Source organism: Lethenteron reissneri, chromosome 14 (genome assembly GCF_015708825.2).
Source record: "Lethenteron reissneri isolate LAM-NWPU_2019-01 chromosome 14, ASM1570882v1, whole genome shotgun sequence".
In the NCBI taxonomy this organism is placed as follows: domain Eukaryota; kingdom Metazoa; phylum Chordata; class Hyperoartia; order Petromyzontiformes; family Petromyzontidae; genus Lethenteron; species Lethenteron reissneri.
In genome coordinates this window covers 1187816-1210787 of record NC_083792.1, presented here as the reverse complement: position 1 = coordinate 1210787, position 22972 = coordinate 1187816, and the positions used below count along the sequence as shown (strand labels likewise).

Genomic DNA, 22972 nt, shown 5'->3' with positions numbered 1-22972 from the left:
ATGGCCCTTTTTCGAAGCACGTTAGAGGGCGAGAGAGGTCCGGAGGTTGTCGCCATCTTGTTTAGTTCACACAAATCTGTGCAAGCGCCGCAATCTTGCTTAGTTCAAACGGTGTACGAGCACCGCCATCTTGCTTAGTTCAAACGGTGTACGAGCACCGCCATTTTGCTTAGCTCAAACGATGGGCGCGTGCCGCCATCTTGTTCAGCGTCTAAGTGACGCCATTTTGTTTAGTCCGAATCCTTAGAGGGGGTCGCCATCTTGTTTAGTTCAACAGCGATATTGACAATAACGAGAGTGGGAGGACAGCGAGGGGAGTTCGAGGCGAGTTGCTGCGACCAGGCGAGACGTCGAGAGGCTAAGGCGGAGTCTTCTCTGCCAGAGTGACCTGGTCACAACAACTCACCCACTCATCCACCCACTCAAACACTCATCCACCCACTCACCTACTCACCCACTCACTCACCCACTCTCACATTCAACCACCCACTTCACTCACCACACACTCCAGGTCACTGCCATTCCCTCTCCCATCATCGTCGTCATCGTCCCTTGAACCCACGCTCTCCATGACACAGTATTACAACTTTCACCGTGCTGTGTGTTGCTGACAGCTTGGCGTCTTGGACCTTGTGACCCGTGCGACCGTTTAAAAAATTATATAATTCGTTTTTGCGAAACACTGTGGCCTTAAAAACATAAATATATGCGACGTTTCGGGAAGTCACCATTTCCAGTAAACGTGCCGTTCGACCAACGTCGCCGCAACGTTCACTTGGTTCATCACAGCACGTGGTGTGTGGTGTGCTATGAAGAAGGGCCATTGCCCGAAACGTCGCCTATTTTGTTTTATAATGAGGCCACACAACACTGCTGTTGGCGGATGTGTTGAGAAGAGCGGCCTCCTTCCTGCCGGCGGTCACGGCCCGTGGCGTCACCGTTGCCAGGCGACCGCGTGGCGACTCGCCCCGCCCGCCCGCACGCCGCCGCTCGAGGGCTCAGAGGGCGGTGGTGGTTGTGGTGATAGTGGTGGTGGTTGTAGTGGTGGTTGTAGTGGTGGTTGTGGTGATAGTGGTGGTGGTGGTTGTAGTGGTGGTGGTTGTAGTGGTGGTTGTGGTGATAGTGGTGGTTGTGGTTGTAGTGGTGATAGTGGTTGTCGTGGTGATAGTGGTGTTGGTTGTAGTGGTGGTTGTGGTGGTGATAGTAGTGGTGGTCGAGGTTGTGGTGGTAGTGGTTGTAGTGGTGATTTACGAGGTTGTGGTGGTAGTGGTGGTCGAGGTTGTGGTTGTAGTGGTGGTTTACGAGGTTGTGGTGGTTGTGGTGGTAGTGGTTGTATAGTGGTGGTCGAGGTTGTGGTGGTGGTTTATCCACTTCCCCTGCTGCACGTTGGACCACACGAGTTTTGACGCCCCCACGCGCTTGACCTCTCCGCTCGCGACCCGCCACTCAGACGTGGCCGTCGGGAACGTTGCTGGCCCTGTCAGGTGCCGTGCGGGTGACGGGGGCTCAACTCGCGCCGCGCTCTCAAAGTCGTCAGCCGCGCCGGGAGATCGAACCGGTGACCGTCACTAGTGTCTACAAACCCTACACTGGTCACTCGTGTCTACACACCATACACACACTGGAGTCACGTGATGTTGATTCGCTAACAGCACTTACCCCAAAAGTATGTTATGGCTATAGGGGGCATCTTTGTCAGAATCAGAATATGTATTTATATACTGCAGGAGGAATCCGATGAGCTGCAAAGCTCTTTCTCACAGATGTCCAGTCGGGGCAGGTCAGAGCGTTACAACAACAAACAATACAAAAGCACGATAGGAGTGCAAATTTAAAAAAATGACTTTAATAAATGCAACTAAAACTAAACAATTTTCATCTTACTACGTAAGGCCCACTGAGCTATTAGCTTTTTTTTGTTATCAGAAGCAACCTGGCTATCACAGATGATAGCTCGATGAAGTGGCTTATCACGTGGAAATGTATAGCAGCCAAATCACGTGTAAATGTATTTGTCTTTGTGTGTGCAGAAGCACTGCAGGGTGGACAGCAGCACGGGGAATTCCTGAGCTGAGGTCATCGCGATGTCAAGCCCAGGCGACGCCGAGGAAGACGTCACATCTGGCCTCGCGGGTCTGGGCTGGGAGGCGGCCGCGGGGACCGCAGAAGGGGACGGGGAGGCCCCCGGGGAGGCCCGCAGGCTGCAGGGCCACGCCGCTGCCCTCTGCGTGGCCGCCGGGCGCCTGGCCGCGTGGCTCAGCCGGACGCTGGGGTCCATCGAGCGCACGTGAGCATCAGCACCTCGTGCGCCGTGTGCACGTGCGGTCAAAACCCCGACTCACACCGGGGTGCCGACATCTCGGCATGCGAGCCTCTCGCTACTCGTGCGGTTATGGCCACATTTGTAACAAGACCTGGGGGGATCGGCACGATGCGCAAGTGAAACAACACAAAGTGCGGCAGTTACATTTACATCAGCAAACAACGGCAATGTCCTGCATGTCTGCTCATCGGTGACCTTACTGAACTCAATTCTGCACCTCATTGGCAGAGAACACAGTTGGATAGAAGACTTTAAAAAATATATATTTTAGCTGGATAATCCCTCCATATTTTAACATCTCTCACCTACAAGTGTGTCTGTCTGTCTCTAAATGTGGAGGGGGGAAAACCAGAGGTCCCGGAGAAAATTCCACGCGACCATGCGGAAAATATTCAAACTCCAAATATACAGGCATCAGGATCGAGATCAAACCCACAACTTCCCTCAACCAGGCGAGGTCGTTAACATCTCACCACCGTGACATGGCACGAATGCAAATATGTTAAACATAAGGACGTGTTGAAGATCCACTATCATTCCATACAGCTACGTTCTTACTTTAGGCAAAATGCAAAGAAAAGAACCAGGTCTTCTGTTGCAAGGTTTCACATTTGAATGGTACGTACTTTACGTCTGCTTCACAGTGGATCATAAAGATCCCCTGTCGATCTTTATTTAGGCCATTGTGTGCTGGCATCATGTTACTCAGTTGGGATTGCAACAGAGCGAATACAACATGTACTCCTTTAGTTTAACACGTAGGCTTTCGCGACCAATACAATCCATAATAAAGGTTTAAAACAAAAACATTTTTAAAACAGTATTTACCGAAAGAAAACGCATACTGACGCCTATCTGAATGCAGAGTCACACCATCACCCCACACAGAAATCTGCTCTTATCAAGACGGCCATTCATCGAGCTAAGAAAGTGTCAGATGGTGACAGTCTGAGAAGTGAAATTCAACATGTTAAAGAGGTGCTGAAAATGAACGGTTACAATGATGCACAAATTAACAGGGCATTGAATGCCAAAACCAAATCAAATAACACGAGCATTGAAACTGTAATTAAAACGATCAAAATACCGTACATTGCGGGAGTAATTGATAAACTAGCCAAATGTTTGGAAAAACAAAACATCCAAGTTAGATTTGGCACGGTACATAAAATACAGAAATTAATATCTGGTACTGCACTTGTGACAAATGCTATATTGGGCAAACAAGACGAATGATCAGCACGAGACTAAAAGAACATCAGAGAGCAGTAGCAGAACACGCGTGCCAACAAGGACACTCAATTGATTTTGATAATGTTGAAGCTGTGCAAAACTAGCTACTACTGGCCAAGACTAATTAGAGAATATATCGAAATTTAAATAAATACAAATAATTTTAACCGTTCAGATAGCTACCGACTTAGTGCTGCGTGGAAGCAAATAATCAAATACTACATTGTTTAAATGCATTCCTATACAGGCCACCATACTTCAATAGGGATTACTGTTGGTGCGGCTATTTTAATACACACAATGGACAGGAAGGACAAGATCAAAGGGCTCGCATAATGCACATGCATAATGTACGTTGGCTCATTAATCCCCCCCCCCCCCCCCCCCACTTTGCGCAAGAGCGCAGAAGTATGGTCACCACATCTACGCCTCTAGAAAGGAACGAAACAGGTTGACTTCTTCACAAATCTGGCTGTCGCCTGGTAAAGTCACGTAGAAGGGAAATTAATAATAAAACATAATAAAAAACAATTATTATTTTATTATTTCCCTTCTACGTGACTTTACCGAAAGAACCAAGAAGATGAATCTCTGCAGTCACGAAAGCTTTAAATCGAAACAGATTGTAAATGTTGTGGCTTTGCTCTCCAACACACCGGTGTTGCTGTACTCGTGACGAATTGGCATTGTTCTGTTTACGTGACAACCCTGACTAGTTGGCTGTGTCGGGTGGTGGTGGGTTTTAACGACACGTTTGCATTCTGACCACAAGTATTGTGGTTAATACAGACATGATTCCTTGTAAAAGATTTCAGTTTGGTGTTTTAACATCTTGAATTAAAGCTTTAGTGACTGCAGGAATTCATACTCTTTGGGTCTTTCAGTAAAGTCACGTAGATAGAAAGATAATAATAAAATAAATAACATTGAGATGTTTACGCGATCTAAACCAAAAAATAAAAATAAACCTCTTATGTACTCCGTTGTTATCATTATTATGAAATGCAAAGGTGAGTGGAAACCAGGGCGGTCAGTGAGCGTATTGACGGCACCTCTGCCCTGTGGCTTCCCGTGACTAGGGCCGTGCCCGGGAGCCACGTGAAGGGGAGTGCCCCCTCTTCGAACCCCGGGCCCCTGGTGTCCATCTTGGGCTGCGGTCGCTTGGGCCGCGTGCTGGCCCGGGCCCTCCTGGACGAGGGTTGTCTGGACCCCACGCAGCTGCTCGTGTCCACGCGCCGCCCACACCTGCTCAGTGAGAATCTCAACCATGAGCAACTCCATCACAGGCGCTCCAGGGCTCCTCACTGAGCTATTTAGCTCTTTTTCAAAAGCGACCTCGTGATCACCAATGATACAATACTACTCACAATTAAGGTATCATGCGTCTTGCTTTCATGTCGGCCCATGGGTCTAAGATGTCCTCAAAGGGGGTGGATCGCGCAAATTATGCTGTTCTATTGATATAATAGCCAGACGCCGTTAATCGGGCTTGGTCCATGGTAGACTGCAGAAAATTTCGTATAAATTTTTCTTAACGTTTGTATTTGTTTATCTGTTGATTCAGGGCCCCCTCGTTGCTGACTGGGCCCCTCTGCGTTGCGTAACACTGCCACATAGCCCCCCCCCCCGAACCCCCCATAGTTGGGCCCCTGGCCTCCCGCCATGCTTTTGGGATACATCCGATTTTCATGTCTTTTTTCGTGGCATCACAAAACGACACGGCCCTGGCGGAACCGTGGGGTGCGAACGTAATGCCAGGGTTTAGCGACCTCGGTTCTCTTGACGTAGCAGCTGCCGTGGGGCTGTGGCGTCCACACAGGAGATCTGGGAGCGCGCGGCGTGCACTGCTGCTACGACAACGCCCTCGCGGCCTCGTCCCGGCCACCCCTGCTGCTCCTGTGCGTGCTGCCCTCGCAGCTGGACGCGGTGGCGGCCGACATGCAGGGCCTCCTGCACTCGCGCAGCCTCGTGCTGTCGTTCACGAGCGCCGTCCCCCCGCCCAGGTGTGGCCTGCTGGGGGACAGCTGGCCCCTGGCCAAGAGTCTCTAAACTTAAACTAAACTTTTTCTGTTACCAGGTAAGGCCCACCGAGGCTGCTTTGACAGATTCCTTACATTTGTAAAGTGGTGTAAAATCCAGGTTGGCTTTCCCACATTTACAGTTCAAACAATGTCCTTTGCAGGAACACCTGATCGGCTCTGAACATGCATAAAACACCTCTGGGAATTGTTATCCAAATTGGCACCCATGACTTGTACATTTTTGTCCAACCAAAGCCGTCTGGAGAAGAGCCAGTAGCTGCAACGTGGTGCTTGTGACCCAAATTCCAGCATTGGTAGACAGCTCATTGAGCATTGTCCTAACAGAGATCTATTCTGCCCTTGTTCACAGAGATGAGAGCTTGTTTCAGCATATACGACGATAGTCGTGTGAGGTTTTGGAAGTATATTTTTTGTATTTTTTATTTTACCAGGTAAGGCCCACCGAGCTATGTAGCTCTTTTTCGGAAGTGACCTGGCTATCACAAATGACGGCTCAACGAACTGGATTATCGTCATCACGTGGAAATGTATAGCAGGAGTCGAATACTCTAAATCAGGGGTCCTCAAACTTTTTAAACAGGGGGCCAGTTCACTGTCCCTCAGACCGTTGGAGGGCCGGACTATAGTTAAAAAAACTATGAACAAATTCCTATGCACACTGCATATATCTTATTTTGAAGTGAAGAAACAAAACGGGAACAAATACAATATTGAAAATGAAGAACAAGTAAAGTTAAATCAACAAACTTTCCAGTATTTCAATGGGAACTATGGGCCTGCTTTTGGCTAATGAGATGGTCAATGTCCAGTTCCATATTTGTCACTGCTAGTCGTAACAAGTGATGCAAGTGTGTATCCGTTAAAGTCTAGATCTGGTTGGAGATTTCAAATGTTTCATTCTGGTACAAGTCTGTTCACAGACATAAGTGCTGCCAAAGATGGTTGCCATTTTGAGTGCATGGTTCCTGAGATGAGGATATGTCTCAGAGGGGAGAGATGCATAGAAATTATGAAGGCTGCTTGACTTGAATGCGTCTTTCAGAGAGTCACAATTCTGCAGTTCAGCCAGTTCCATTTGGTAAATTGTATCCACATTTTCAATGTCAATAGAAAATGGGTTACGGAAAAGCTGTATGTCCTGTTCATGGAGATGAAGCTCTTTAAATCTAAATTGGAACTCCTTTTGCAATTTTTCCAATGAATCCACACATGTTTTGTTTGGGAATGCAACCAATGGTTTTTCTGCTAACAGATTTTGAGTTGTGGGGAGATGGCAGAAGTTTTCCTCCTTCACTTGTTTGATGAGGAGGCCTAATTTTACTTCAAATGCTTTGACATGTGATTGCATATCACAGATGAGCTTCCCCTTTTCTTGAAGTTGCACATTGAAACTGTTGAGTAGCTCTGTTACATCTGTCATAAAGGCAAGGTGCCATTTCCATTCTGCATCATTGAGCTCTGGTACTTCTTTGTTTTTTGAAAGCAGAAAAGCTGTAATCTGTGGAAGTAAGTCATAGAAACGTTTCAAAACTCTCCCTCGACTCAGCCAACGGACTTCTGTGTGGTACAGAACATCTTCATAGTCAACATTTAGCTCAGACAGAAATTCCTGAAATTGTCTGTGGTTTAGTGCATGAGCTCTAATGAAGTTAACACAAGATACCACAATTTTCATAACAGAGTCCCACTTCAGTGATTTACTACACAGCGCGTGTTGGTGGATGAGGCAGTGTATGGCTATTGGATGAGAATGGTTATGTTTGTCCATCTCTTGGTTAATGCGAGCAATTACTCCTTTCTTAGACCCCACCATGCTAGGAGCACCATCAGTTGTCACACAGGCTAGTTTAGCCCAGTTCAGCTCCAAACCATTCACAGTTTGGCAAACCTTTTCATAGATGTAATGCGGGCGCGGGCGACCTCCCGGATGTGACGTCACGGAGAGGTGGAGTTAGGTGACGTGGGAGCAAGGTTAAGGTTCTTAAGAGATGAGACCGGAAGAGGAGGGGGGAGAGAGTGAGACTGGACCAGAGTAAGGCCACGTTGGGCGAAGCCAGGAGGAGTGGCACGGGCGGCCAGCGGTGGCCAGCTAAGGGAGCAGCCAGCGGAGCTGCGAGAGAAGACAGCGGTGGGGCTGCTGGAGAGAAGGCGGTCGAGGAGCTGCAGTGAACACAGCCGGCGAGGCTGTGTGTGGGAGAGGCTACGAGAGCGACGAGAGGAGAGAGAGGCTGCGAGAGCGACGAGAGGAGAAACTGCAGGAGAGCAGCCAGTGGGGGCTGCGTGAGGGTAACAGCCAGCAAGGCTACGAGAACAACAGGAGACCAACAGAGGAACTGTTGGCGTGACGGGGTTAACAGCAGTATCAGTGTCGGTATAGAAGTCTTATAGAAGGACAGCCGTGTGGGTTACGAGGAAGAACCGAATAAAGGACACCAAGCCAGACTTCGTGGTCGAGTCCTTTATTACATTGGTGTCGGAAGTGCAACGGCATGTCGAAACAAGTGAGAAAGAAAAATGTTCCAGCGCCAGCATCGGCTTCTTCGTCCGAAGACGAAGACTTCCCTCCAAACATGGATCCTGCCGGGGTGGTGGAGGAGAGCCCTGCTGAAACGAGTGCGGGGACGGGAGTTGAAGATGTAGCCGCAGTGTCAGGGCCGCCGACAACATCAGACGCTGATCTGCGATGGCTGCAGGTGGCGGAGCAACTGGAGACTCTCAAGGACGTCCTGGGCCAATTGTGTCATCTCGTCACCCCAAGGACGGCGACGGAGAGAGCGGAGAGTGCTCCACAGGCCGCCACGGTATCTTCACTCCCGGCGCCATCGGCCACGCGGCAGGAGGCCGCCATCTTGCGCGTTCTGCGGCGGGAAACCGCCATCTTGACCACGCCGCGGTTCGACGCCATTTTGAATTTGCCACCGGAGGAGCCATCGGCGGAGGGCGGAGTAAAGCGAAGTCGGAGTCGCCATCTCACCACGGTCAAAGAATTCGCCATTGGGGGCGACTGGAGCGCTTTCGCCTGCAGATTTTTGGCGGCGGTCCGTTCTGCGAGATGGACCGATGCTGAGGCCTTAGAAGTGTTGCCGACTCTTCTGGACGACGAATCTGTTCGTTTGTTTCGCTCCATTAAGGCCGAGAAGAAGAGGACATTATACGGAGTTTTTCAAGAAATGGCCGACGCCTACGAGCCACCTGACGACGCGCATCGGCGATTCGCTCAACGACAACGAGCGCCCGAGGAGTCGCCTGTGGCGTACAGGGGTGCAGTGCTTGATTTGGCTATGGCCGCGTATCCAGATACAACACCTGACCTGCTCGAGCCTCTCATCTTGGGCAAGATGCTCGAGCTGTCGCGGGATCTTGGGATTCCCATGCCGGTGTGCGGGCATGAGAAGCTCACCTCCCGGGCGGCGGCGAAATGTCTGGATGCACAATTCAACCTACGACGATGGAAACAAGTCGCGGCGTGGACAGGGGGGCCCGTCGCAGAGGGTGGCACTCTGGGTTGGGACCCTACGAAGTCGGTATGCGTGCCGGATGGGGGGGGCCCTCAGGAGCTGACGGCCGCCTCGGGGCCATGGTCAAGCCGCGGTGGACCGGCCTCTCGTGCTGCACCACCGATACGAGGCCGGCGCGATGCAAGGCCTGCGCTTCGGCGCAACGACGCCGATTGTTTCCGCTGCGGACGGAGGGGCCACTACGCGAAGGACTGCTGGGCCCGCATCCCGGGTCCGCCACAACAGGAGGCCTCATCACCGGCCAAGCCGACCAAGGAACCACCGAACCAGGCAAGTCGGCACGCACCAGACACCCGGCAAGGCTTTACACCTCACCCATCACCTTCGTTGTGCGGTCATAGTGTTGTTGCTAAAGAGAGACCTTCGACGGGGCCTTGTCGCTCTGTGACGCAGTGGCGCAAATTGGCACGGAGGGTTGTCGCGGCCGCTACGGGTTCGTCCACCGTGCCGGGGTCTATACAAGGGGTGGACGTGCGCATTTTGGTCGATTCCGGGGCGTCCGCGACTATTATTTCGGATGTCATTTTTCATCTGTTAGGCATCCCACCCGGGGCCGTGCGTCCGGTTTACGGGTCGTGCGTCGCTGCGAACGGGGGTAGTATGGGCATCGTGGGCCAGGTGGACGCTAAAATATCTATCGGGGATGTGTCGGCCTCGAGCGTTGTGTTGATTTCAAGATCCTTGGCAGTTCCTTGTTTATTGGGCACTGATTTCCTGGCTAAGATGCCTATTTTGATCAAAATTAATGAGAATTGTATTGAACTGCCGGGTGGCCGTCAAATTTCGTTTCTGCCGTCGCCCTGGGGGCGACCTGCTTCGGCCGTACAAGTGCAGGCGCTATCCGTGGCATCTGTTGACATTCCACCTGGTTCACAGATGCTTATTCCCCTGCGGTATCGGAAGCCCCTGCCTAGTCAGCTAGGAGCGGTTGGGATCTTGTTGTCACCTTCAGCCTCGATAACGGCCGGGTTGGCGCTGGTTGGGGCGCAGACCATCGTCCGGCCAGATCAATTACCGTTTTTGCAGGTGCTCAATGCGGGTACTGAAAATGTTTGCGTCCCGGCCGGCACGGTTGTGGCACATGCCACCACGGCATTTACGGCTCACGATTGTTCGCATAGCCAGGAAGTGGTTGCTGGTGTTTCCGAGCCTGTGGCTTCGGATGATCGCTGGATTGCTAGCTTATGTGACGGAAATTCTTCCCTGTCTGTGGATCAACGGGGTGCGCTTCACAAATTGTTATTGACGTATTCGGATGTGTTCAGCTCCAATGATTTGGATTTGGGACGCACCTCGTTGCTTCACCATCACATTGATACAGGCGACGCTGCCCCTATTCGGTTGAATTCGCACCGAATGAGTCCCGCCGAGCGAGAACACGTTCGGGGGGCAGTGGAAGACATGTTGGCTGCGGATATTATATCGCCATCAAACAGCCCATGGGGCGCGCCTGTGGTTTTGGTTAAGAAAAAGGATGGCAAATTGCGATTCTGTGTTGACTTTCGAAAATTGAATAAGATATCGGTGGCAGATGCGTATCCCCTGCCGCGTATGGACGACTCCCTCGACGCATTGTCGGGGGCTAAGTTCTTCTCTACACTGGACCTCTCTTCGGGATTTTGGCAGCTTCCTCTTGACGAGCCCTCACGGGAGAAGACCGCATTCCGTACGCCGCAGGGGATATTTCAATTTAACTGCCTTCCGATGGGGCTGAATGCGGCCCCTGCCACATTTCAAAGGCTCATGGAGCTCGTTTTGACGGGGTTGCAGTGGGAGACATGTCTCATATATTTGGACGATATTATCGTCTTCAGCCGCACATTTGATGAACATTTAAGGCGGCTGGAGATGGTGTTCGCGAGGATGCGCTCCGCGAACTTGAAATTTAAACCAAAGAAATGTCACCTACTGCAACGGTCCGTCCGTTATTTGGGGCACATCGTGAGTGCTGAGGGGGTGTCTACGGACCCGGAAAAAACGGCGTGCGTCCGAGATTGGCCAACTCCGGCCACCGTGGGGGATGTACGTCGCTTTCTGGGATTTGCCTCGTATTATCGAAGATTTGTACCGAATTTTGCGACCATCGCGAGGCCCTTGCACCTCCTTACGGGTAAGGGACGTAAGTTTGCGTGGGGACCGCCAGAAGAGGCGGCCTTTCAGAGTCTGCGTAATCTGTTGGCTACAGCCCCAACATTGGATTATCCGGATTTCGATCAACCGTTCATTCTTGATACGGACGCGAGTGACACAGGTATTGGCGCGGTGTTATCTCAGTCTAAAGGGGGCGTAGAGCGCGTCGTTGCGTATGGTAGCCGGGTCTTGTCGCCCGCGGAAACCCGCTACTGTGTCACTCGCAGGGAACTCCTAGCCGTTGTTTTTTTCCTACGTCAGTTTCGACCGTACCTGTACGGCCATTCCTTTATCGTACGTACGGATCATGCGGCCTTACAATATGCCCTTAAAATGGATCAACCTTCCGGCCAGCTGTCGCGTTGGTTGGACACGCTACAGGAATTTTCATTTCAAATTCACCATCGCAAAGGGGTGCGCCATGCGAACGCAGACGCACTTTCCAGATTGCCGCAGCGCTCCCCTTGCAAATGTGCGTCGGGGACGCATAGATGTACGCCCAGCCTATCCCCCCCTCAGCCGCTGGTGTTGGCTGTTGAGGAGTCGGATGCTCCTGTGGAACCGGGGCCGACTGATGGGGTTTTGAATCTGCCACGGTCTGTTTGGATAAGGGAGCAGATGATGGATGAGTCGTTAGTGTCCTTGCGGAAGCGATCTAAAGTGGAGATTGGGGGTCCGGTTACGGAGGGTGCGCCGGAAACCGCGATCCGAGATGGTCTGCTCATGTGGAGGGAAGGTCTCCAGGAGCGCTGGCGTCTGGTGGTGCCTGCATCCCTGCGATACGAGTTGATTAGAACTCTCCATTGTGACACGCTATTACATCTGGGTGTGCAGAAGACCTTGTTGACGTTGCAACGTCATTATTTTTGGCACGGCATGGCGACGGATGTCGTGGGGCACGTCCGCGCGTGCCCTGACTGTGCCCGGCGTAAGCCACCTAAACATCCTTATGTGCCGCCCTTACAGTCAATTCAGGTGTCTCGGGTTAATGAATTGGTGGCACTGGACATTTTGGGACCTTTCCCACCATCGGCGAGGGGTAATAAATATTTGCTGGTCGGGGTTGAGTACCTCTCCCGTTGGCCAATGGCCTGGCCGTTGCCCGACCAATCGGCCGCGGCCATTACCGACGCCTTTTTGTTCGGATACGTTATGGACAAGGGTGCGCCGGAGAGACTCCTCACGGACCAGGGCCGAAATTTCTCGTCTAAATTATTGGCGGAAGTGTGTGCGGGCCTAGGGACTTAGAAGGTCCGGACATCCCCATACCATCCGCAAACGGATGGTATGGTTGAGCGGCTAAACCGGACATTGTCTGCCATGCTGTGCCATACGGTGAGTGAGCAACAATCGGATTGGGACCTGCACATCCCGGGGGTGCTTTCGGCGTACAGGATGACTCCTCATGCGGCTACGGGTTATTCGCCGTTTTACCTTATGTATGGTCGGGAAAACGTGCCGCCGATGGATGTGCAGATGGGAACCGGTGTAAGGGGACCTTGTAAACCACTTCCTGATTACATTCGGGACACTGTTCGCCGGGTCTCGGAGGCGCGGGAGAGTGCCCGTGTGGCTACGGCCAAAGCTCAAGCCCAGAATGAGAGGTATGCACGGCGTTCCAAGGGGGAATGCCCCTGGAAGGTTGGGGACCTGGCCTGGCTCCATTGCCCGCAGGTGCGGCCGGGTACCTCTCCTAAATTTCACAAACCTTGGCAAGGGCCCGTCCGCCTCATTGAGGTTCCTAACCCTCAGTCGGCGCGTGTTCAGATTGGTTCTCGCCACTGGTTTGTTCACACGTCGCGCTTGAAACCGTATGTTGCTCCCCTACATGATGCTTCATCTCCCAATGTTGCCTTGCCGGGGTCTGTTGCTGCCGACTCTCCCCCGCCTGCGTCCATTGATCTTGCTAGAGCGCCTGTCATACCTGTTCCAGGCAGGCCGGCCTTGACACCAGAGGGGACGAGGCGCCCTGCTCGGAGGGTGCCTGCCAGATCTGCGGGAACTTCGAGCCCTGCAGCCCTTCCGACCCCGCTGCAGACACATCCGCGGGACACGCCCGGGACTGATCCTTCAGGGACACGGGACGTTGGTGGACTTCCAACAGCGACAGGGGGATTTCACCCTGTCGCTCCTCAAACTCCATCACGTTCCCGTTCCGCGGGTGGGCCGCCGACCGTCCGGGACGGGCCGGCGACCCGCACACGTTCTAAATCCCTTGTGTTTCGTTGATTGTTACGTTGCATTATTGCTCTTACTGTGTATTTATTGCCTGCTTCTGCTACGTTACTTGATTATTATGTTGTGTTGATTGTTCCTACTGTTATATTGCATGCTTGGTGTCCTTTGGTGTGTCAGGGTCGGTTTCGCCCGCATTACTGTTGGTGTTGTTCAGCCAAGGTCGGCTGGGTTTTTCTCCACGGGGGAGGGTGGTGTAATGCGGGCGCGGGCGACCTCCCGGATGTGACGTCACGGAGAGGTGGAGTTAGGTGACGTGGGAGCAAGGTTAAGGTTCTTAAGAGATGAGACCGGAAGAGGAGGGGGGAGAGAGTGAGACTGGACCAGAGTAAGGCCACGTTGGGCGAAGCCAGGAGGAGTGGCACGGGCGGCCAGCGGTGGCCAGCTAAGGGAGCAGCCAGCGGAGCTGCGAGAGAAGACAGCGGTGGGGCTGCTGGAGAGAAGGCGGTCGAGGAGCTGCAGTGAACACAGCCGGCGAGGCTGTGTGTGGGAGAGGCTACGAGAGCGACGAGAGGAGAGAGAGGCTGCGAGAGCGACGAGAGGAGAAACTGCAGGAGAGCAGCCAGTGGGGGCTGCGTGAGGGTAACAGCCAGCAAGGCTACGAGAACAACGGGAGACCAACAGAGGAACTGTTGGCGTGACGGGGTTAACAGCAGTATCAGTGTCGGTATAGAAGTCTTATAGAAGGACAGCCGTGTGGGTTACGAGGAAGAACCGAATAAAGGACACCAAGCCAGACTTCGTGGTCGAGTCCTTTATTACATAGATATCCTCTCCTGTAGTTGTTCCTTTGATGCTTTGCAGTGCAGCAAGCTCTTCTGTGACTTCGAAATAGTCATTCGTCCCACGAATAAAAATTAAAAGTTGTGCAGAATCACGAACATCATTGCTTTCGTCGAGTGCCAACGAAAAATAGGAAAGTTTTTTTGTGGAGTTTTGCAAATGCTGATGCAAATTGTCTCCCATTTCTTCAATCCTCCGTGTAATTGTAGGTCCTGAAAGACTCACTGTACTAAATAAATCGGCCTTCTCTGGATACATCTCTTTGGCAACAGAAAGAAGGCATTCTTTAACAAATTCTCCCTCCACGAATGGTCTGCCAGTGCACGCTATTAGCTTGGCAACTTGAAAACTTGCTCGCAGTGATGAAATATTTAGCTGCTTCTGCTTCACAAAAGTATTTTGCTGATTTGTTAATGTATTTTATCTTTTCTCACTTCTCCGACCAAACAATCATATTTATCTTTATGTTGAGTTTCATAGTGTCGACGTAAATTGTATTCTTTGAACACAGACACTATATTCTGGCATATCAGACACATCGCTCTTTCCTTGTACTGCATGAAAAAGTAATCATAAGTCCACTGTTCTTTGAATATCCTACACTCCGAGTGCATTTTTCTCTTTCTTGACATCATTGTTTCCTAGGGAGTCAAAATTGATATTAGTAAAATACCAATATTTATACAGCGCTACAAAAACAATATACCAGCAATAACTTTGCCCGCACAGAGACATACTGTACAGACTGTACTGCCCATCAATGCAGTCTGATTGGGGGGAACTCCGCCCCCTCTCACTCTTCCACCAATGACCGTCCTTCTCATGCAGAAAAAAAGTAACAGACAGGCAGCGGCGGCAAAAACACCCGGCGGGCCGGATAAATGTCCTCGGCGGGCCGCATGTGGCCCGCGGGCCGTAGTTTGAGGACCCCTGCTCTAAATGCATGATGTTGATTCTAAATGTGGAGGGAAAAACCGGAGGACCCGCAGAAAAATCCACGCAGCCTCGGGCAGAGAGATGCACAAACTCCAAATAAACAGCAGGCGTCTGGGTTGGGATCGAACCCACGACCTCCTGCATACCAGGCGAGGGAGTTAACATCTCACCACCGCAATACCCATTGTCGATGTCTCAAAAGAGGCATCGACCCACGGAGTTCCACCGCTACCCCTCCAGTCCCACCAATTGGCCCAGCTGTGACCATAGCAGAGCTCCCATCTCCCGGTCAGTAATGTGAGGGTTCAAATCTCGGTACTAAGTCGCCTTGGCCCAGTGTTCTAAAGGGGCCAACGAAACAAGTACCACTCATTGGGAAGTCAACAGTGGTGTTTTGCAGAGAGAATGAATGGTCTCTATCATCGGAATGTAGAATTTTCCTGGCCCCTATTAGAGATGAGCACTTCCCAGCGATCGTTTGAGTGCGGAGAAACTGAACTTAGTTTCTCCTGTCAACGGTGACTTCATGGCCAGGAATTTCCCTTTGAGTTAATGGCTCACCTCGGCTGTGTGCTTCGAGCTGGGGTTTGTGGATCACACGTTACACCCGCATGCAGGTCAATGGTTGTCTTAAGCAAAGTACAGAAAGTTATTGTAGTCAAAGTCTTACTCGGAGAGCAACTGACCATCAAGAGTCTTGAGATTCAGACCCTTTAGGATAAAGAACCAGTGTTAACATAATGGGTGTTGGCACATTTGTTACCACACTGCACTGTAACATCCGGGGCAAGTGAAACCTGACCCAGTCCTGTCCTCCCCCTTACAGCAGCGTGAGTTTGCATGGCAGCCAGGTGAGCTCACGACCCGTCTTGCCCACAGCAACCTCCGTCTTGCTGTGTGAGGGCATATAAAGAGTAATAATTACTTTTACGAGCGGAACGCTCGGAGGTTGCTGGGTGGCAAACGACTGAGCTGTGCATTCTGGGTTAAAGCTCAAATTGGGTTTCTCGAATTTCACCCCCCGGAATATTAAATTATGTATTCGTCTGTTGTTCTACCCTGGTCCCAAAACCAGCCCTTTATGGTCATAACCCTTATAATGATAATGATGACAAGTCAACAACTCAGCGGTGCGGAGCCAAGCTCAGGGCTGCTCGAAATCCTGACCCAACACAGAGAGGCCTTTAGATGTTTCGTGAAAGTAGTCCGAGTGCGTTTGATGTTACGGATGTGCAAAGGGATAGAGTTCCACACCGAGGGGGTGACTGCAGAGAACCGACATGAGGCTGTAACAGTATAGTGTAGTGTATAGCAGTATATAGTAGTGTAGTGTATAATAATGAAGAGTATAGTGTAGTGTAGCTTATCGTGTAGCGTATAGTGGCGTGAGGTTGTAACAGTTCGAGACGTTAACCCTGAGATGAACTTGGTAGACGTGAAGTTGCCGCAGAGTTGTAAATAGCAGGTGCCCAGACCTAATGGTCACCTGCCTTTCCACGAGGAATAAACTGTCAGGGGTTACATGGGGTGAGTCCGCAGATGTCCCATCTTCACATATGTATCCTCAAAAATAACCTAGCAGTCATAAAATTTCTATAAAAGGCACATGAACAACATCTATTTAGACAAACTGCCAATATTTGCGGTAGGGACATTTAATTAAGCCAGCAACACACTCCAACAGCTCAGCTGTGTTTGAATCGTTGATGGGAATCCGAAGACATGACAAATGAAATCTCTTCAAACCTTTGTTTCCCTTAGACTGAAGCAGCTCCTTGGGCACGGCAGGGTGATGAAGCCGGAGTTTGTGATGGACTGCGTAGGCCAAGATGACTGCCACACACAGCTGGAAGCAGGTCCTGGACTCAGGCCATCACCCAGAGTCACAGACGGGCCACCTAAGGCTCCCACGTGGGGTGAGCTATAGGGAAACGCAGGGACACGACACATCGCACTCCGCATTTCACGCCACGTGAGGGTCTGTCTCGGCAAGGGCTTTTTGAACAACGGCTCTGATCAATTTGGGACCTACAAACGCACACACCACAACCACTCCCAGTGACGCACCACAAGGAAACCGAGCTGCACACCTTTTAAAATAAGCTTATTTTAACCAAGTGAAGAAAAACATTTTTTGGATAAATCAAGTGCTATGAACCTAAATTTACTGAGTAAAAGATATAACTAAATAAAATAATGTTTGGTTTCAATTAACCCCTTCCTGTTCCGAGTCGTCTGCAAGTTGCAGGGTGTGAGTGTCCCGTTCACCGCTGAATCTCGGACGCGTAAGCGGGTGTCGCCATTGTTTTTAAAGACATTGTACTCACCGCAGAGAACCATAGCGACACGGCCACTCTATGATAGCTGGCGCCAAACTGTGCCACACGCCCTCCTGCATGGACTTGTACTACAAGTGTAATATAGCTCTCAGAGACACCGTCTTGTCTTCTGTATATTTATTAAGAATAAAGTCCAATGACAACTCAACACGTAACTGCGAGTGACTCTGTACACTTGGGTAGTGACACAACTCTATTCTGAGAGAACATAGCTTCCATTCTCAAGACAACTCGCAGACGATGGAGACGACCCGATCCAAGGCAACGACGACGACGGCAGCTCCCCACACGAAGCAGCCCCAAGCCTCCGCTCGCGCTCGGTCCGGCCGCACCTGGCCCTGCCGATCACCGCCCTTATTACACTTTCCCGCCATTGGCCCTCTATCCTACATTATATATTATTTATTATAACGCGATTTTTCCACAACGCGGCGTTCTTCAGGAACGCATCGACCACGGCCGCCGCGTTACGGAAGAACAAGAGCGCATGCCAATTCCACCCCGTTGCAACGGCTTGCATGCAGGCCACGTCGCGAGGCCGAACCCCAGAACGCTGGAGCTCTGCGCCTGCGCCGCCCTCGACGCGTGCGCCACGCGAGGCCTCCCAGCCACGTCGGCCGCCACCCTCGTGGCTCGGGCCTTCGCGGGCGAGGGCCAGGGCTTCAGGGTGCGGCCGGGACGGAGCGACGGCGGCGGCGGCGACTCCGCACCAAGCCCTGCGTGCGCAGCCTCCCTCATGCCCGACCGGTGGGTTCACGAAAACGTGCGAACGGGGCTGCCGCCTGACCCCGACGCCCGGACCTAAACCCAGATGCACGTTTCCTCAGCCCAGGTCTTATCAACACCGCGCGGGGTACCGTGATGTGGAGAAATTCTCCTGTTTTGGTCTTAAATAGAGGGATAAATGTGATGTAAATGTTGGGGGTTTACTCTCCAACACCGGTGCGCTGAACTAGTAACCAACTGGCATGTTTTGTTGACGTGACAAACCTTACTAATAGACTGTCTGGTGGTGGCAGGTTTAACAACATTTATTCTTAAGCGATCTAACCCAAAAAAACCTCGATTATGGATAATATTGGTCGCGAAAGCCTATGAGTTAAAGCTCTACCGTAATGGAGTTCAGAATCAAAAATATGTATTCATACTGCAGGAATCCGATGAGCTATGAAGCTCTTTTTCACAGATATCCAGTGAGGGGCACAGGGTAAGAATGTTACAACAACAAACAATACAAGACACAATAGTAGTGCAAAGTACAGGAAAGTCAAACAAATCACCCAAACACAAATAAAACTAAACCATCCCCATCCTACCAGGCAAAGCCCACTGAAGTATTACCTAATTTTTCAGAAGCAACCTGCCCACAAATGATAGCTCAACAAAGTGGCTTATCACGTGGAAATTTATAGCAGCAAAATAATCTATTGACAGCAGAGGAAGGATATTTTGTGAAGTGAGAGCTTTTCATCGGGGGATGTTGTCAATCGCAGAGAAGAAGGGCGGTGGCTTGGACAGTTGGAGGGAGTCGGCAGTTCCTGTACTTTGCAGGACTATCGTGTTTTTGTGTTGTTTGTTGTTGCCACGTTCTTACCCACCCCTACTGGACATCTGTGAAAAAGAGCTTTATAGCTCATCGGATTCCTACAGTATAAGTAAATATTCTGCTTTTGTCACAACTTATGTTCCCCAATCTCGTACATCTCGAGATAGTTATGTTCCTATTGGACCGTAGTATTTGACAAAATTGTATAAAATACCCCGTCGTAGTAAAGTTAAATTCCCACAGCAGACTCCTTCATGGCCGCCAATAAATGCAAAACCCTAATGCACGTGTAATGACGACTTGACACACTTCTCTTGAGATGGCACTTTATTGAAGACACGTTCACTTGACATCAGGTGGAGACCCCCACTGCAACAGCCCTGAGTCTCCCGCGCATCTCCCTTATATACCAACACGAGGCCACGCCCCCCTTCTTGATCATTCTCGCTGACTCTGGACGCTCGCTCCACCGGCAAACTCTACCGTCCTCTTCCGTCACCTGACCACGCTCCCATTCTCCAATTCTCGAACATTCCTGTAGCCACCAGTCCCTTCGCACTCACAACTGACTTCCCTGTCATTACCTCCTGTGGCCACTAGTCCCCTCACACCGCATGCAGACGTTTGAATCTGTTCTGCTACAAATCACGTTGTGCTTTGTCTCCGTATGTCTCCTTCTCTTTGCGTGTCTCCTTGTAGGCAGCTGCCCCACGCTGATCTGGTGGTGGCGTGGGCGACAGAGATGCCCCTGTCTCTCTGGCTGGGTGGGCACCCATCGGCGCAGGAGCTTCTGCTCTCTGCTCTGCAAGGGGATGGAAGTGGTGGTGGTCAGGTCTGATGTGCGCCGAGAGAGCAGGCGAGGGTGAGAGTGCGGAGGAGCGGAGCACGTGGATAAAAACACGCACTCATATAACTGGTTCTGAACGGAGTAGGTGGATAAAAATGCACTCGCGTGGCCAGGCTGCGAAGCGATACAGAGTTCCTTTGTAAGGCACGCAGTCATAATGAGGGGGACTACTGCAGCACGCTGCTTCGGCAGATTCAGTGAAATTTGCACTCATAATTATGGATGCTATGAAGTTGCGCACGATGAGGAAGGGGATGGGGTGCAGGTTCGATAAACAATTCCCATCAGCTGCGCTCGGTCACTGAAGCACATGAGACCCATGCTGCCAGCCCCGGTCGAACGGGTTTGGCCAATTCAGCGACTGGCATCAAGAGCCCAAACGCGCTTATCTGAAACTCAGTGGACTCTACAAGAGCAGGCCGTAGCCCAGGCAATAACATGACAGTGCATGTTGTATGAACGAGGTCTCGTTGCAAGATCACAGCACACTCCGTCACATTCTGCGGTCCAGGTTAGGGATGGTGGAATATGTTTAGCACATTGGCTTTTGCGACCAATATTATCCATAAAAAAATTTCTTTTTCTGGCTGTCACTTGACGAGGCTGGTTTTTGTAATTGTAGCGACTGTACTTGTCACTGTACGGTGTCGGGCTTGCGAAGTCACGGCCGGTAATGTGATTACGGGCAGCCTGGGTTATGGGCTGCAGTACCAACTCTAGCGGTGGTTGGGTGAGCGCTGGTTAGCGTAGAGGCACCGCAAGCAATGTGCGGTGCCGGCTCCCAGCGAGGGAGCGAGAGGGAGTGTCAGCCAGCCAGGGTTACTCTGGGGCACGACACTCTGGCTGACCTGTTGTCACGTGACCGGACGATACTGGAGGGGGGGGGCCACCGGTGGACGGGGGCCGAGGCGCGGTCACGTGGTCCCGAGGGGCTGTCGGGAACATTCGAGAAGGAGCTCGAGAAGCCTGGAAGGTGGGCGGGGCTAAGGGCGGAGCTGAGGGCGGAGCCAGCCCCAGCCCGGGGCATCTAACGAGAGCTATGCGAGGAGCTCGAGGTTCTTTATGTGTTGGTGTTCGAAGATCCACGTCGGGGAGAAGAAGCCTCTAGCCATGCGGTCCGGGACCCAGTTTGTGGTCCGGACCGGGATAGCGACCCGTGTCTAGTTCTGCGGTAGCGTGGTTAGATGGTCATTCAAGACCAGTGGCGGCTCCTGCAAAATCTCTCAGGGGGGGCAAATGTCTGGATGATTGATAAGGATAAGGTCCACCCATGCAATTGATAAATTAACAGCTTAAGCATGTAAAGGCAACTTCACTTCTTTAATATTAATGAAAAATAAAGTGACTCTTACAATACATCTTGTTTGTTTCTATACTCACTATTAAAACAAACCACTCAAGTTTATTTTATTAAAGATTCCACTAGATTTTGATTTAAAACTTTCGTGACTGCAGGGATTCATCTTCTTGGTTCTTTCGGTAAAGTCACGTAGAAGGGAAGTAATAAAATAATAAAAATAAAACATAATAAAATTATTCTCACGACGTTTCGGCCACAACGCAAGCAGCCGTCTTCAGGTGAAAACCAGGTCCGTCGAGGCGACAGAGTCTGAATGAAACAGCACACGAGCTTGGAGCATATATATAAGCTGGGCGCCTTGACAAAGGAATTTGCATATCAAGAGGAATTTAGCATATTTATGGGAAATGCAGGAATGTGATTAGTACTGCATATGCATGTGCATTATGCAGGATTAACAGCATCAAAGGGAGCTGCAGTTGCTGCTGCTGCTGCAGTTGCTGCTGCTGCTGCAGTTGCTGCTGCTGCAGTTGCTGCTGCTGCAGTTGCTGCTGCTGCAGTTGCTGCTGCTGCAGTTGCTGCTGCTGCTGCAGTTGCTGCCTTATCCATTTTAATATAACACTATGTATTATTCTACCCACCCTAATGTGTATCACACTGCTATATATTTACTATACAATTACGACACCATACATTACTCTGCACACTGCACCATGCCAGTGAGTGGAACGTTGTGGCCGAAACGTCGTGAGAATAACTTGCGTTGTGGCCGAAACGTCGTGAGAATAATTTTATTATGTTTTATTTTTATTATTTTATTACTTCCCTTCTACGTGACTTTACCGAAAGAACCAAGAAGAAGATTCCACTAGGTGGCGATATATTATATTGTTGGATGAAACGTGCTTGCGTATGATGACGTAAGCACGTATGATGACGTTAGCACGTATGATGACGTAAGCACGTTAGGGCTCGCCCTCCCGGAAGCCATAGAAAATGCATTGGAGCGCCCCCGTTCGAAAAAAACATCTTTCAATGTAAGTCTATGGGACCACTCGGGGCGATTCTCAGCCGGAGTGAAATCGCCCAAAAAGAGGCGGTACTCCACAGAACGTGACATGACGCTGATTGGACTATATCCAGAGGCTGCAGTGACGGCTAGCGTGACTCTGTGGTTCAATGACATTGGTGGTGCGTCGCCCAATCGCCCTAATGAAGAAACCGCCCCTGTTCAAGACCCGAGCGTAGGTTGTGTTATGTTACGTACTGTTATGTGAATAAAGTGTTGCTTCCAAGATAACATTTGCGACTCAGTTGGACTCACTACATAATTACCAGTGAAACGTCACGGTACTTGGAATTGTAAATGTTGTGGGTTTACTCTCCAACACACCGATGTGCTGAGCTAGTAACTAATTAGCACGTTTTGATTACTTGACAAACCTTACTCATGGATGGAATCTGCGAATCTGCAGGTCCTAAGTAGCCTCTCGTGTGAGGAATGAGGGGGTGAAGATTGGGTGGTCATCACCGCTGATACTTTGAATGCCACCGGACTTGGCCATCGCTTCTTTCCTCCTGCCGGATCCCGCAACACCCAACCTGCCGAACCGCCCTTCACAGTCTCAGCTCCACCATGTGGCCTTTAAATCTTATCCAGTGGAGTGCTATACTGCAGGTGCCACTCCCTGATGTCCAGAGACCTTGAGGGATAGTTCAAGGAGGGTCAAACTACCCACG

At 50.9% G+C, this 22972-nt stretch overlaps 1 protein-coding gene across 1 annotated transcript; it reads left to right on the top strand.

Annotated features, from left to right (window-relative positions):
- The first annotated feature begins 311 nt into the window (after positions 1 to 311).
- NOXRED1 (NADP dependent oxidoreductase domain containing 1) lies at positions 312 to 21288 on the top strand. The gene is made up of 7 exons (XM_061551225.1): positions 312 to 1558; positions 2031 to 2287; positions 4636 to 4808; positions 5376 to 5559; positions 16962 to 17116; positions 18064 to 18286; positions 19785 to 21288. Exons 2-7 carry the CDS (start codon positions 2085 to 2087, stop codon positions 19921 to 19923), a joined length of 1077 nt encoding a protein of 358 aa, XP_061407209.1. The 5' UTR covers positions 312 to 1558; positions 2031 to 2084; the 3' UTR covers positions 19924 to 21288.
- The last annotated feature ends 1684 nt before the right edge of the window (positions 21289 to 22972 follow it).

Bases quoted from the DNA above. Each gene is read 5' to 3' on its own strand.
- NOXRED1 (XM_061551225.1), top strand. From the start codon at position 2,085: ATGTCAAGCCCAGGCGACGCCGAGGAAGACGTCACATCTGGCCTCGCG. The intron at 5,560-16,961 runs GTGTGGCCTGCT...TGTTTCCCTTAG, and splicing joins AGCGCCGTCCCCCCGCCCAG to ACTGAAGCAGCTCCTTGGGC. The intron at 18,287-19,784 runs GTGGGTTCACGA...GTCTCCTTGTAG, and splicing joins GCCTCCCTCATGCCCGACCG to GCAGCTGCCCCACGCTGATC.